The 16,557-nt window shown below is 41.9% G+C and overlaps 1 protein-coding gene across 1 annotated transcript in view; it reads right to left on the bottom strand.

The window, feature by feature from the left end:
* LOC113029557 (NACHT, LRR and PYD domains-containing protein 12-like) overlaps positions 1–16,557 on the bottom strand; it is a 40,450-nt gene that overhangs the window by 18,310 nt on the left and 5,583 nt on the right. The window contains exons 4-10 of the mRNA XM_080306854.1: positions 14,701–16,492; positions 9,607–9,780; positions 6,906–7,079; positions 4,478–4,654; positions 4,126–4,302; positions 2,276–2,455; positions 1,161–1,337 (exon numbers count right to left, since the gene is read on the bottom strand). Coding sequence (XP_080162980.1) covers positions 1,161–1,337; positions 2,276–2,455; positions 4,126–4,302; positions 4,478–4,654; positions 6,906–7,079; positions 9,607–9,780; positions 14,701–16,492 — 2,851 coding nt within the window. The remainder of the gene's footprint in view (positions 1–1,160; positions 1,338–2,275; positions 2,456–4,125; positions 4,303–4,477; positions 4,655–6,905; positions 7,080–9,606; positions 9,781–14,700; positions 16,493–16,557) is intronic.

The following is a 16,557-nucleotide window of genomic DNA, read 5'->3' as shown; positions in this document are numbered from 1 at the left end:
GAGTCTGTCCAGTAGTTATGACACACCTCTTGAACAAAAACATTTTTGGTTCATTTCTGGTATCTTTTGTTCATCCCACGTCTCAGTTTATTATTCTTTTGTGTTTGCATTAATAGACCACTGTAGACTATTATTCTGGCCTAGAGTAACTAAGGTTAAGGGGTGTCCAAATTCATAGGCTGCGTCCTCCTGAGGACCCGGCCCACGTAGACCGCGAAGGCTGGGTCCTCAGAAGGTTGGGTAGGCTGAAAGTAAACTGCAGTGCAATGAGTAAACTCCAGTGTCCTGACTTTACTGTCATATTCCCATATATCATTGTGATGTTGTTTATTCTATTACTCTTGTTCTCTTCTGCTTGTTTTCTTTTTTTCTTTCTCAGCAGGTGATCCAGGTGATTGATATATGCATTTTTTTTCTCTGCCCGTTCTGTTGGTTTTTGTCTTTTGCCCTTCTCCCCCGTCCCTCTTCTCAGCTGTTTCTCTTTCTCCCCTTCTTTCCCCCAGTCAAGTCTGTCCCGTATTCAGTAAGTGAAAATAAAATAAACAATAAAAGGTGAATCAAATGGACCATTACGGCAAGGCTGGGATGGTCAGTTTGGTAAAGTAAATCCGTTGGGCATCTTTCTTTGCCTTTAGACAACAATTCTGATGCAAAAGAGCCAAACGGGACAGGCCAAAAAAAAAGAAAAAAAAAAAAAGAAAGATTAAGAGTAATTTTAAAACTTAGTAGCAGCCGCCATTGTTGGAAACTGGAGTTTGGCTGGGCCACGCTATGAATTCTGGGATATGGTGGGCCACGAAGGACACACCCGACCCATCCTTTAAATTCGGGGGAAAGGAGGATGCATTTGTTGGCTGCATTTGTCGGAGCCAAGAATTTGGACAGCCTTCGTCGCGTCGCTGTGACGTAATCGGCCTACAAATGCGGCCTCAAGAGGATGCAGCCCATGAATTTGGACACCCCCTTGTCCTCATCATCTTTGAACTCCAAACAGAGACAGATGTTATCTAAAACTGTAGCTAGAAAGGTACAGAAAGTACATCAATGTCAACAGCATTGTCTGAATCTGATTTAAAGCATCAACATGCTACAGTGACTGAAGATCCTTGGCTTTACCCTTATAATATTGGATATTATGTTGCATCACAACTGTGTCTGACCTCAAAGTCTCCAGTCGACAGTGTGGGCTCTCCAGAAAACCACACAGCTGCTCTACTCCAGAATCCTGCAGATTTTTATTGCCACTTAGGTCAAGTTCTCTTAGATGAGAGGGTCTGGACTTTAGAGTTGAGGCCAGATAATCACAGCTGATTTCTGACAAACCACAGTTCCCCAGTCTGGATAAAGAATAAAATAGGTACGTTTATCAGACAAAGCTTTGGGATCTTTTCGGGGCTGAAGACGTTACAAAATGTAAAAATTCAGAAAACAGAAACTTCAAACAACTCAAACCAAAAGGATGCAGGTTGAAACAGTCAAACCAAAAAAGTCTGCAGCTCCACCACTTGTTACATCTTTAGAAACTGGTTGTATCATAAATCTCCAAGTTTCCAACCTTCTGGTTGAATTTGGAAGAGAATTTACAGAATGAAACATTTTGGACAAGAGAATTAGCAAATAAACACTCATATGATGTGAGAATGCAATCAAACTGTTTATTGGTGGGTGTGTGTTTTTAGAACACTGAAGTTGAGCATTGTCTGGCACAGCATTAGCTTATAGCCAGCTGTTGTTATAGCTGGCTCGTTGTCAGACGGGTGGGTATGGGAGCGTTGCATTTTTTATCGAGTAAAATAAATAACTATCAGTAATAAATTAGTAAAACTAATTTTAAACTAAGTAAAATTAGGCATTTTTTTAAAGCCCTGACTTCAGTTCAGGAATTTTTGGAAGTTTTCTATTTTGTACCAGACTTTCAGTTTCTTTTGTAATTCTCAGGAATATTCCAATACAATCCTATCTGAGAATATGAGGTTTAAAAACAAAAAATGTCTAGAGGACGGTTCCTCTGTTGCAGTTGAGCTTAGTTCCGGCCTCTTTTCTTGACCCTCCTTTCCATGTTTCCTTTCTTGAGAGTTCTGTGGCAATTGCGCCTCTCACAGCTGTAGCTACCCAGCATGCCTTTTAGAAGCATAAAGGTAATGAAAATGTGCAATTATTACACATGCTGTGATTCTTACTGTGATTCAGTATAACGTCAGCCACATGTCTGCAGTTTAATGTCAGCACAGCTTTCACATATTTGTCTCAGCACAGCTAAAACATGGTGACTGACCTCAAAGTTTCCAGTCTACAGTGTGGACTCCCTAGAAAACCACACAGCTGCTTCACTCCTGAATCCAATAGTGTGTTGTTGTGGCTCACATCAAGCTCTCTCAGATGGGAGGAGTTGGACTTAGCAAGAGCTGAGACCAGATAAGAACAGCTGATCTTTGACAACCTGCAGTTCTTTAATCTGAAAAAAGAAAAATATATATTATTAGTTAAAGTTCTTGAAATCGTTCAGTCTTTGATAACCTTGATGCAGAAGATTAGAGAGCAGAAACCCCAAACAGCTGTTGTAATACGGAATGTTTTCTTGTTAAACATGATTTTTGGTTTTATTTAAATGTCCGATAGATTTAAATGTTAAGTGAAGTTTTCTGGATATTTACCAAGTATTATCCATAGAAGATTTTTATGGAAGGTTACCATCCTACTTATTTACCCTCATGTTCCTGAAGTCTGGCTTTGTCACAAAGTACATTTTATGAAGAGTTATGCTGCAATGTCTTATGCTAACTGTGAGTAAAAACAATGCACAATCAATCAATGTCAACTCTCTCTGAGATGGGAACGGTCAGCAGGCAAGTTAGAACCCTTTGGCAGGCTGGATACACACTGTGAGCCACAAGTTATCAAGAGTATCATTGTTTTAACTTTTCAAATCTCAACATTGTTCTGCTGCAATAAATAATAGAAGACTATTGATAGGTTTGTAGCTTGAACCTATTCGCTGGAACGTTGAAGACAATATAATTACACAGCAAGCAAGACACGAAGTAGGCAAAGTTCTTCATGTTTCTCATGCACGGGAGAGAACCGGACAAACGCCGTTCCTTTGCTTGACCCCAGTTGCTCTCGTCCACTCCCCCGTAACACTGCTCTTTTATTGAGGTTACATGAATATACATAGCTTCATTAACATATGACGTCTACATACAAACAAAGAGTACCTTGTCTGTGCATTGTGTAAGTGTGTGTGTGTGTGTGTGTGTGTGTGTGTGGGTGGGGTCAGAGTGTGACCCCATAAATGACTTCCCTAAACCTGCTGGTCTGGAAGTCCAGCGGTTCATCTAAACAAAAGGCACTTAGCCTAAAACAGATATAGCCACGTTTATCCTACCATAAAACAATAAGAGAAGGTACGACCTCTCCCATGCTCCCAGAGTGCTCTCTAATGCGCACAAAGTTTGCAGACTATCAAGGATCCTCTACCAATCTACAACTAATTATAAAACTCTAAGCATATATGAGCAGATATTTCTAAGCATAAATGACAATCAACAATACAAAACCTAACAACTATGTCCCCATAGGATGATCTGATATCCTCGTGTCGGTGTTGTTCCCACATCATCATAATAAATGTTGTTCCAGGTTCAACATTGCAAGTGACCAATCACATTGTTGTGACGTCCCCCTTTTGTGCCTTTGAAAAATACCACCTTAAAAAAATCTAATTCACAACCGCTTCTGTCCGCCGATACAGGAACTTGATTTCTTTGAATTTCAGGATACTTTTCTTTAATAAACGGTAAGCATTATACATATTGTCCTTACAGAGGCGGTTTCTCTTCTCGCAAGTGAAGTAGATTTTTTGAAGGTGTTTGTTTTTTTCGAGGTCGCAGATGATGTCAGGAGAAGGTGATTGGTCACTTGTAATGTTGAACCTGGAACAACATTATTGTTGTATTGATGACGAGGGAACAACGCCAACACGAGGATATCAGATCGTCCATACACCATATGCTCCAGATGCTCAGTATGGATCAGTATAATATCAGCCCTATCATTTTAGTTTAGTGTCAGCACAATTTTCACATCATATTCATCTTGGCACAAAACTAAAACACTGTGTCTGACCTCAGAGTCTCCAGTATACTGTGTGGACTCTCCAGAAAACCACACAGCAGCTCCACACCTGAATCCTGCAGGTTCCTGTTTTCACTCAGGTCCAGATGTTTCAGATGGGAGGGTGTGGATATAGGAGTTGAGACAAGAGCAGCACAGCTGATCTCTGACAAACTGCAGCGTTCCAATCTGAATACAATTGGAAACAAAAAACAATGTAACCAAAACCGTTGTTTGAACTTATTCAGTGTTTTGTAATATGTTCAGACATAATTATGAATTGATCATTCTAAATTGCATCTCCAATTTAGTGCAAATTTTCGCATCATATTCATCTCAGCACAACTAAAACATGATGTCCAACCTCAGAGTCTCCAGTCGACAGTGTGGATTCTCCAGAAAACCACACAGCTGCTTTACTCCTGAATCCTGCATGTTGTCATTAGTGCTCAGGTCTAGTTCTCTTAGATGTGAGGGGTTGGATTTCAGCGCTGACACTAGAGAGGTACAGTTGCTCTCTGACAAACGGCAGCCTCCCAGTCTGAATAAAAACAAACAATTCATTATGCAGAACATTTTTCTGTGTAAGAAGAGGTTTAGTAAAATAAATAAATAAATAAATAAAACCAAGACGATTCTGTCAGAAGCACTCAAACTCTCAGACAACATGTTTTTAATTTTAATAACATTATACAGGGAAAAAAAACTGTCTGAGATTTTTCTGCATTTCTGCCTTTACTGATAGGGAGGTGTGAAAAGCAGACAGGAAAGTGGGCTGAGCATGGAAGAATGACAGTGCAGCTGTATAACAGCTGGACTAAGCTGTTATACAGACAAAGGAGGGGTTCTTAAATTAAATAATGTTAATTCTTCAGTTTCTGTGATATGTTACAGTTTGAGAGAAGACAACTGAGTCTAATAATGAGTCTAATAATAATTTAAGAGTTTGTTAGCTTCCTTTGGAGTCTTCACACACCCACATTCTCTGTTGCCTGTTGGGGCGGGGGGGCTGGGAGGAGGAGTTGGACGTCCGATTAGGGTCTGAAATGTGGGGCCTCCCTGCTGCTGCGGAGTCGGGGCGGTCTGCTTTTCTCCACCCCAGGGAAGAGGGTAACACTACCTGGGTCTGGGTGCAGTTTCCCCCTCCAGGGGCAAGGGTACCTAGACCTGGGGTATAGAGTACGCTTGGGGAGTGTGATTGTGTGTACAGGGTCTCAGACATGAGTGCATTGGTGGTTCTTTGTGTCCAGGGATGGGTGTCCGGGTACGCACCGGCTCACTCCTGGTGGCTGCTTATCAGGGCCTGGAACCTGGGGCTCGCTCGGGCCCCTTCGGAGGTGGGGTGCCCTCAGCCTCTCTGCCTGGAGCTCGGTCACTCAGGCACAGCTGGCTGCCGGCGAAGCTCACGGGCGCGTCACTGCAACCCCCCCTGGCTTCTGCTCCGGGGATGCTGAGTAACCCCTCATCTGGGGCTCTCCTCAGCTCTTTCCGGGAGAGTGGCAAGGTTGCCCGTCCATTGGTCTTCCTTGTTCTCTTGTGCTCTGAGGGCCTCTGGATGTCTGGAGCCTGGATCTCCTCCATACCTGCTTCATGCCCTGGAGGACGGGGCTATGCCCCCCCCCCCCCACACACACACCCTCTAAGAGATCGTTACATGAAGGAACCTTTTAAATACAAGGGCGCTCATGCTCACAGGTTACACACGGTTGCTCACAGACACAAACTACACCCTTTTTGGCTGCTACCTCAAAGCACACTGTGTTCTGTCGATCTTACGTGTTGCACAACAATGTTTAACATTTAGTATTTACTGTTATATTCACATAGATCATTGCAATGACGTTCTTTATTGTATTGTTCTGTCTTTTTTGGTTGTTTTCTCTTTTTTCTTTCTCAACAGGTGATCCAGGTGATTGATATATGTATTTATTGTCTGCTTTTGTTGGTTTTTGTTTTTTGCCCTTCATCACTGTTCCTCTTCCCCGCTGTTTTATATTTATTGTATATTTATAATATATTTACTATTTCATGTCAGAACAGCTTTGTATTGTAGATGATAAAGAGGATTCTGTTTTGTTGTTTTACATATCTCATGATGCTAAATAAATCCAAACCGAATTAAAAAAATTATGTCAGTGTCTTATGTTATATAAGCTCCAACCTCTCTGTTTAAAGCATGTTGCAGTGCTCAGACTGATAGCTTCCTCAGTGGAAGAAATAAGCTAGGAGAAATACTCTGTGACTTAACCTTGATAGCTGAATTCACAGAACAGGTGTTTTTTGTCTGTCCTCTTGCCTTAAATGTGCTGTTTTGCATGGCCATCTCTCCAAAGCCAAAGATATGGAGTTTACTGTTCAATTAAGATACCAACATAACATATTTTCAAACTGAAGCTTAAGCCAATGGCATTTTTCGTATTTTCTTTGCTGAAAATAATCAAAATCTTTAACTATTCAAAATAGTTTTCTGTCAATCATAATTATATGAACTATACAATGAATAATTCAGTGGTTAATGTCAAACCTGTTATGCACTTAGAACTGAAAGAACAGTATACAGTTAATCAGGGAGCCCTCTCTGAATTAATAAAGTTCAGGAGCCATAGCAGGCTAAGTTGGGTCATAAGTTGAGAACAATTATTTTAGGTTTTTGCTTCAGTGAATGAACTAAACAACTAAAGAAGAGAATGGACTTTAACATGAAGATCCCCAGGGTGGATTTTGAATTTAGTGTGACCACAGCTTTCACATTATATTCATCCTAGCACAAAAAGTTAAACATGGTGATTAACCTCAGAGTCTCCAGTCTACAGTGTGGACTCTCCAGAAAACCACACAGTTGTTTCACATGTAAATCATGCAGATGGTTTTTACTCAGGTCAAGTTCTCTCAGATGGGAAGGACTGGAATCCAGAGCAGACAGCAGAGACTCACAGCTGTTAACTGACAACCAGCAGTCCTTCAATCTGAATAAAGAACAAAACATATAGACAAAATAATTTGTGATTCATTCTTATATGTTCTTATCAAATGTTCTTATTATTTCCAACAAACAATGCACGCATCGTAAATCATTCTGCTATTACCAATCACCATTCCACTTGTCTCCTTCTTAGACACAAACAGCAGGTAGGTCAGACTGCCAGGACTCACTAGTTATAGATACAATACATTTACAATACATTTGAACATCTCAATGAGTACTTTCAGTCATATTTGATTTAATACTTGACTTTCTCAAATCTTTGTTGTCAGAGCCTGCTGGCTTTGTAAATGACTTGTACATCTTGTCAGTTTTAAATGAGCAGCAGTAACACAACATATATACAGTGGGGCAAAAAAGTATTTAGTCAGCCACCAATTGTGCAAGTTCCCCCACTTAAAATGATGACAGAGGTCAGTAATTTGCACCAGAGGTACACGTCAACTGTGAGAGACAGAATGTGAAAAAAAAATCCATGAATTCACATGGTAGGATTTGTAAAGAATTTATTCGTAAATCAGGGTGGCAAATAAGTATTTGGTCAATAACAAAAATACAACTCAATACTTTGTAACATAACCTTTGTTGGCAATAACAGAGGTCAAACGTTTACTATAGGTCTTTACCAGGTTTGCACACACAGTAGCTGGTATCTTGGCCCATTCCTCCATGCAGATCTTCTCGAGAGCAGTGATGTTTTGGGGCTGTCGCCGAGCAACACGGACTTTCAACTCCCGCCACAGATTTTCTATGGGGTTGAGGTCTGGAGACTGGCTAGGCCACTCCAGGACTTTCAAATGCTTCTTACGGAGCCACTCCTTTGTTGCCCGGGCGGTGTGTTTTGGATCATTGTCATGTTGGAAGACCCAGCCTCGTTTCATCTTCAAAGTTCTCACTGATGGAAGGAGGTTTTGGCTCAAAATCTCACGATACATGGCCCCATTCATTCTGTCCTTAACACGGATCAGTCGTCCTGTCCCCTTGGCAGAAAAACAGCCCCATAGCATGATGTTTCCACCCCCATGCTTCACAGTAGGTATGGTGTTCTTGGGATGCAACTCAGTATTCTTCGTCCTCCAAACACGACGAGTTGAGTTTATACCAAAAAGTTCTACTTTGGTTTCATCTGACCACATGACATTCTCCCAATCCTCTGCTATATCATCCATGTGCTCTCTGGCAAACTTCAGACGGGCCTGGACATGCACTGGCTTCAGCAGCGGAACACGTCTGGCACTGCGGGATTTGATTCCCTGCCGTTGTAGTGTGTTACTGATGGTGACCTTTGTTACTTTGGTCCCAGCTCTCTGCAGGTCATTCACCAGGTCCCCCCGTGTGGTTCTGGGATCTTTGCTCACCGTTCTCATGATCATTTTGACCCCACGGGATGAGATCTTGCGTGGAGCCCCAGATCGTGGGAGATTATCAGTGGTCTTGTATGTCTTCCATTTTCTGATGATTGCTCCCACAGTTGATTTCTTCACACCAAGCTGCTTGCCTATTGTAGATTCACTCTTCCCAGTCTGGTGCAGGTCTACAATGCTTTTCCTGGTGTCCTTCGAAAGCTCTTTGGTCTTGGCCATGGTGGAGTTTGGAGTCTGACTGTTTGAGGCTGTGGACAGGTGTCTTTTATACAGATGATGAGTTCAAACAGGTGCCATTCATACAGGTAACGAGTGGGGGACAGAAAAGCTTCTTACAGAAGACGTTACAGGTCTGTGAGAGCCAGAGATTTTCCATGTTTGAGGTGACCAAATACTTATTTTCCACCCTGATTTACGAATAAATTCTTTACAAATCCTACCATGTGAATTCATGGATTTTTTTTTCACATTCTGTCTCTCACAGTTGAAGTGTACCTCTGGTGCAAATTACTGACCTCTGTCATCATTTTAAGTGGGGGAACTTGCACAATCGGTGGCTGACTAAATACTTTTTTGCCCCACTGTATATGTTTGCGGTGCTGTTTAAACTTTCATATTTCTTACTCATCAAATATTTCTTCATGCAATATATGCACAATTTCACAACTCAAACACAGTCATCTGAGAAAGAGCTCCTAACTGTACCTTTATTAGCTTTTGCATTCATCTTTTTTACATTCTATTTGAGCCATGTCTCTAAATATATATTTATACAGATGCGCAGTCTAAGCAGCCTGCCTTTATCTGCTATCATTAGATTGTCAAAAGCCTCATTCACATCCTGACTTCATCTTCACTAACTGATGGAGCACAACATAAACCTTTGGAGGCTTAAAAACTGTCCCGTCAAACATTTCAACTTGTGTCAGTGGTTAGTTAATCTCTTTTCATATCTTTAAGTTCTACTTGGAGCCAAAAGGAAAAACATATGTTTGGTCACTAAGAAAGACATAAAATTTTTTAGATGCACTGAAATGTCTTCAGATTTGTGTTACGGAAAATCATGAACATTTTAAAAATAAATATTGTTTCATATTATCTGAAATATACAAACAAACAAAAAACAGCTGAAGTCAGTGAACTGACCTCAGAGTCTTCAGCTGACAGTTTGGACTCTCCAGTCCAGCTGAGAGCAGTTTCACCCCTGAATCCTCCAGGTTGTTTTTACTCATGTCCAGCTCTGTTAGATGAGAGGGGTTAGACTTCAGAGCTGAGGCCACAACCTCACAGTGAGCGTCTGAGAGTACACAATGAGTCAGTCTGTGATTAGAGAATATATAAATGAGTTATTGTAAACGCACAAGACATATGACAACAAAACTTTCTGCCACCATAATCTAATGAACATCTGCTCTTTACATCTATGGTTCAACTCTGATCATGTTCAGGTGTTTGACACGAGACACAAGAATGATTCTGTTATTTTCTAATGTTTATACAAAGCAAGAGTCCAATATTGTCTAATGTTTTCAGAGTTTGCTCACTGCCAGTTAGTTCAGGAATAAGTAAGGGTACATTGAATTCAACTCCCTTTCTTTTTCAGCAGATCGGTATATCATGACTGCTATTCCGATGCTGGTACTATTTGTGCTTAGCTGTCCTGGTTAAATGCATAAACACTACTATCTCTCTGTAAGTACAGTGCATTTTCTTTCCACACAAAGTTGTAAATACACAAATTTCAAAGCAGAAGATAATTTAACATACACCATATTGCTAAAAGTATTCACTCATCCATCCAAATCATTGACTTCAAGTATTCCAATTACTTCCATGGCCACTAGTGATGGGATTTCCGGCTCTTTTTAGAGAACTGGCTCTTTCGGCTCGGCTCACTAAAAAGAGCCGGCTCTTTCGGCTCCGAACCGGCTCTTCAGGTTGTTTTGTTGCTTTAATTTATTTATTATTAACAACAATATAAAATTATGCACAAAAGGAATTACTAATGTAACAAAAAAGTGGTTTTATTTATATATGTTTATATATAAATATATGCGGTGGCCCCTAGAGACAAAACACGTACAAACTCCAAAAAGCACATACAAACTCCAAAACACATTTCTAGCATGAACTGAACTTCCAAAACAGAGCTACCTAGATCACTTAAATTACACAATTGAAAGCATGAAAGCATATGTGTATTGTTTGTGTATATATACACAAGCATTCATATATAGTCAAATAATTTAAAAAATTTTTTCGTTCATTTACCCGTTATTACCACACACCAAATCCGGTCATTGGTACTTGCTGACTTGTGTAGCCACTAGGTAACAAAAGTTCAACACTGCCCCCTAGCATCCTGGAGCACTTCTGTTGTCTTTTGTACGTGTTTTGAGTTTTTATGTGATTCTGAGTTTTCACGTGTTTTGGAGTTTGTGCGTGCTTCGGAGTTTGCACGTGTTTTTACGTGTTTTGGAGTTTTTACGTGTTTTTACGTGTTTTGGAGTTTGTACGTGCTTCGAAGTTTGTATGTGCTTTGTCTGTAGGGGCCACTGTAAATATACTTTTATTTATTCACTCCACATAAAATGTAATAAATAAATCATATAATACAAAAATCAACTATTCATATTTCAACTTTTAACTATTTAAATTTTCAGCTTTTTCCTTTTACAAATTTAAAGTGAAACAACACAAAACACTGCAAACCACAACACAATTAAATAAAAATTATAATATGAAAACAAAAAGAACATGCATATTCTCTGTCATATGGACCTGCATGAATAAACTTTCTGAATCCTTTATCATCCACAACTGAAAATAGTTGTGGATGATTACTATACCTTTCTAATGTGACGCGATAAGGAGCCGGCTCGCGTTGTTCACGTCAAAGAGCCGGTTCTAAGAGCCATTTCGTTCACGACTGACCCATCACTAATGGCCACAGGTGTATAAAGTCCAGCACCCAGGCATGCGTACTGCTACTACAAATATTTGTGAAAGAATAGGTTCTTCTCAGGAGCTCTGTGAATTCCAGGTATTGTGATTATAATTCCAATGTGTGGTGATTGAATGCCACCTGATGAGCAAGTCCAATTGTGAAAATTTCTCACTAAGTGAAAGCATTTGGGAATGTAGTCAAATCAGCCACAGAGTATAGACTACATAAAATCCAAGAGCAGGGTTAAGGAATGCTGAAACGCATAGTGCAGGTCGCCAACTTTCTGCAGTCAATCACTGCAGACCTCCAAACTTCATGTGGCCTTCAAAATAGCTCAAAAACACAGCTAAGAGAGCTTCATGGAATTGTTTTTCATGGCTGAGCAAATGCATCTAAGATGCAGTGTTGTAAAGTACTCTGCTATTGGACTCTCAAGCAATATAGACGAATCACGCGTATCCATCCGGCAGTCCAATGGATAAGTCTGGGTTTGGTGGTTGCCAGGTAAACAGTACTTGTCTGACTACAATGTGCCAAGTTTAAAGTTTGGTGGAGGGGGGTTATGGGCTCAGAGCCTTAGTTCCAGTAAGCTTAAGCATGCCAAGACATTTTGGAGAATTTCATTCTTCCAGCATTGTGGGAACAGTTTGGTAATGGCCCCATTCTGTACTCACAGTGCACGCCAGTGCACAAAGTAAGGTCCATAAAGACATGAATGAGCAAGTTTGGTATGGAAGACATTGACTGGCCTGCACAAATTTCTGACCTTAACCTTAAAGAACATGTTTGGGATGAATTAGAGTGCAGACTGGGAGCCAGGCCTTCTTGTCCAACATCAGTGTCTAACAAATGTGCTTCTGTGGAAGAATGGTCAAAAATTCCCATAAACACACTGCTAAGCCTTGTGGAAAGCCTTCTTAGAAGAGTTAAAGCAATTATACCTGCAAAGGTCTTGCTGACATTATATTAAACGCTATGGGTTAAGGATGCCAGTCAAGTTCATATGCATTTGAAGTGAATACTTTTGGCAATATAGTATAATAATAATAATAATAATAATAATAATAATAATAATAATAATAATAATGGATTGGATTTATATAGCGCTTTTCAAGGCATACATACATACAGGCACAAGCTCTGGCTATGAACTAATTTTATGATAACTAATATTAGCTATCATATTGTGATCCACAAACTGTAAGGAGTGGATCTCAGAGAGTTTCTTCTCTGATCTGTTAGCTGATTTCAAGAACACTTGACTCTCCAAATACACTTAGAATTTGTTCATCTCCACCGGACAGTGCAATATGTTAATGCTTCTGTCAGTAGAAATTTAATAACCGTTCACTGTCTTTGAGAATATTGGGTCAACCAATTACTTACTTACAATTAAGTCGACTGACATGAACCAAGCTATCTCAAGTGAGGTTCAAGCTAGTGCATGTTACTAGCTTGTTCATGTATATCACTAAAAAGAAAAACTCATCTTTATTTTGATGCTGAACTTTCCAACTCTCCTGGAATAATTTATTGTACAACATCACTCGATTGGCTAGCACATGAAAAGTTGCACTTCAAGAGCACTAAAGTATTAAACACATACATGTCAGTCATCCCTTAGTGTGTGTCTGCAATTAGTCTTTGAGATGGTAAAGCTATAACATGTGCGGTGTCAGTAAAGATGTTTCATTCATTTGTTGATTTGTGAAGCTAAAGGAAGGCTTTTTTTTTAAAATTATGGGCATATTTTTATGAACTAGCAAATGGTGATAGAATGTACACATCTAGCAAATGGCAATTGGTGGATCAAAAAAAAAAACTAGCAGAAATTAATCATCAGGTATTTAGTCTGCATGGGAGTTTGCCCAACCAGTCTACGTGTGCTTTGTGAACTTGGAGAAAGCATTCGGGGGGTCCTGTGGGGGGGTGCTCTGGGAGCATGGGGTGTCTGGCCCATTGCTACGGGCCATTCAGTCCTTATACGACCTTTGCAAGAGCTTGGTCTGCATAGCCGGCAATAAGTCGGACTTGTTCCTGGTGGGTGATGGGCTCCGCCAGGGCTGCCCTTTGTCACCGATTCTGTTCATAATTTGTATGGACAGACTTTCTAGGCATAGCCAAGTGGCGGAAGACTTTCACTTCTCTGCTTTTTGCAGATGATGTGGTCCTGTTGGCTTCATCAGGTGATGGCCTCCAGCTCGCCTTGAAACGGTTCACAGCCGAGTGTGAAGCGGTGGGAACGAGAATCAGCACCTCCAAATCTGAGGCCATGGTCCTCAGCCAGAAAAGGTTGGAGTGCCCACTCCGGGTCAAGGACGAGACCCTGCCCCAAGTGGAGGAGTTTAAGTATCTCGGGGTCTTGTTCACAAGTGACGGGAGAAGGGAGCAGGAGATTGACAGACGGATTGGTGCAGCAGCTGCAGTGATGCGGACGCTGTGGTGAAGAGAGAGCTGGGTGTAAAAGCAGAGCTCTCAATTTACCGGTCTATCTACGTCCCTACCCTCACCCATGACCACGAGCTGTGGGTAGTGACCGAAAGAACGAGATCGCGAATACAAGCGACGGAAATGGGCTTCCTCCGAAGGGTGGCTGGCCTCTCCCTTAGAGATAGGGTGAGAAGTTCAGCCATTCGGGAGGGGCTCAGAGTAGAGCCACTGCTCCTCCACATCGAAAGGAGCCAGTTGAGGTGGTTCGGGCATCTGACAAGGATGCCTCCTGGCCACCTCTTGGGCGATGATTTCCGGGCATGTCCCACCGGGAGGAGGCCCTGGGGCAGACCCAGGACACGCTGGAGAGATTATGTCTCTCGGCTGGCCTAGGAACGCCTTGGTGTTCCCCTGGATAAGCTGGAGGAGGTGGCTGGGGAGAGGGAGGTCTGGGCTTCTCTGCTTGGGCTGCTGCCCCCGCGACCCGACCCTGGATAAGCGGAAGAAAATGAATGGATGGATGGATGGATATTTAGTCTACAGGCAGAGCTTATGGAAACTTTTGCATTTAAGTTAAAATTATCTCCTGTAAACTGAGCAGCACAGCCATCATTAATTTCCATTACCAAGGTACAAGGTGTAGTAGGTCTAGTTGTAGTGTTCCATAACTCTGACCCCATTGTTTTTTAAATGGCGTGATAGAACTTTTTCAGTGTCCAAATACAAAAGTATATAAAATAATTAATGACCAATATCTAAAATACAAAGCTAAAAATAATAAGAAGAATAATTTCGTGTTACATGAAAAACTAAAACCACAAATCAACAATGAAGAATAATACTGAATAATGACTTGGTCTCACCGAGCCTTTCTGCAATTCCTCACAACTGGAAAAAGTCTCAGTCGCCCATCCAATGATGCTTTGAACTTGTTTAGGTCTAACTCATCCAGAACCTCCTCTGACATCTGCAGCATGAAGGCCAGAGCTGAGCAGTGGATCTCAGAGAGTCTCTTTTCTGATCTGTTAGCTGACTTCAAGAATACTTGGATCTCCTGATGTACTGAGAGGTCGTTCATCTCTACCAGACAGTGGAAGATGTTGATGCTTCTGTCAGGAGAAATTTCATCACTGTTCATCTCCTTAAGATTGTTAATGACTCTCTGAATGGTTCCTGGACTGCTCTCTGTCTGACCCAGCAGACCTCCTAAGAGTCTCTGGTTGGACTCCAGAGAGAGGCCATGAAGGAAGCGGACAAACAGGTCCAGGTGGCCATTTTTACTCTGGAGGGATTTTTCCATGGCTCGTTTAAGGAAATCATCCAGAGATGACCCACTGTACTTTTCTCCAAGGAAGGCTTCCAGCACCTCTGTCTTCCTGTTGGTGAAACAGTGGAACATGTATACTGCAGCCAGAAACTCCTGAATGCTCAGATGAACAAAGCAGTAGACTGGTTTCTGGAAGATCACACACTCTCTTTTGAAGATCTCTGTACAAACTCCTGAGTACACCGAGGCCTCTGTCACATCCAGACCACACTGCTCCAGGTCTTCTTGGTAGAACATGATGTTTCCTTTCTCCAGATGTTCAAACGCCAGCCTCCCCAGCTTCAGAAGAACTTCCCTGTCAACCTCCGTCAGCTCCTGTGGACTCGTCTCATGTCCCTCATGGTACTTGTTCTTCTTCCTCTTTGTCTGAACCAGCAGGAAGTGTGAGTACATGTCAGTCAGGGTCTTGGGCAGCTCTCCTCTCTGCTCTGTAGTCAACATGTGCTCCAGAACTGTAGCAGTGATCCAGCAGAAGACTGGGATTCTACACATGATGTGGAGGCTCCTGGATGTCTTCATGTGGGAGATGATTCTGCTGGACAGCTCTTCATCACTGAATCTCCTCCTGAAGTACTCCTCCTTCTGGGCGTCAGTGAAGCCTCGTACTTCTGTTAGCCTGTCAACACATGTAGGAGGGATCTGATTGGCTGCTGCGGGTCGGGAAGTTATCCAGACGAGAGCCGAGGGAAGCAGATTCCCCTGGATGAGGTTTGTCAGCAGCTGGCTGACTGATGACTTCTGTGTGACATCAGACAGCAGCTTCCTGTTGGTGAAATCCAATGAAAGTCTGCTTTCATCCAGGCCGTCAAAGATGAACAAAAGCTGAGAGACAGCCAGCTTCTCTGCTGAGACCTTCTGTAATGTTGGATGGAAAACATGGAGCAGCTCCAGAAGACTGTACTGCTCCTCTCTGATCAGGTTCAGCTCCCTGAATGAAAGCAGAACCACCACACTGACATGTTGGTTCTCCAAGCCCTCTGCCCAGTCCAGAGTGAACTTCTGCACTGAGAAGGTTTTTCCAACACCAGCCACGCCGTTGGTCAGAACCACTCTGATGGGTCTCTGTTGGTCAGGTAAGGCTTTAAAGATGTCCTGGCACCTGATTGGAGCGTCATGGAGGGCGTCCATCTTGGAAGCTGTCTCCAGCTGCCTCACCTCATGTTGGGTATGAACCTCTTCACTCTGTCCCTCTGTGATGTAGAGCTCAGTGTAGATCCTGTTGAGGAGAGTTCTACTTCCTGTTTCATCACTTCCTTCAGTCACACGTTCACATCTCCTCCTCAGACTGATCTTATGTTCATCTAAAACCTCCTGCAGACCAACATCTGCTGACAGAAAGAAAAACAGAAAGAAAACTCTTCAATGTCTGAACAACAACCAGAAGTCCAGTTTT

Source organism: Astatotilapia calliptera, chromosome 9, assembly GCF_964374335.1.
Source record: "Astatotilapia calliptera chromosome 9, fAstCal68.1, whole genome shotgun sequence".
Classification (NCBI taxonomy): domain Eukaryota; kingdom Metazoa; phylum Chordata; class Actinopteri; order Cichliformes; family Cichlidae; genus Astatotilapia; species Astatotilapia calliptera.
This window is presented reverse-complemented; position numbering and strand designations above follow the sequence as displayed.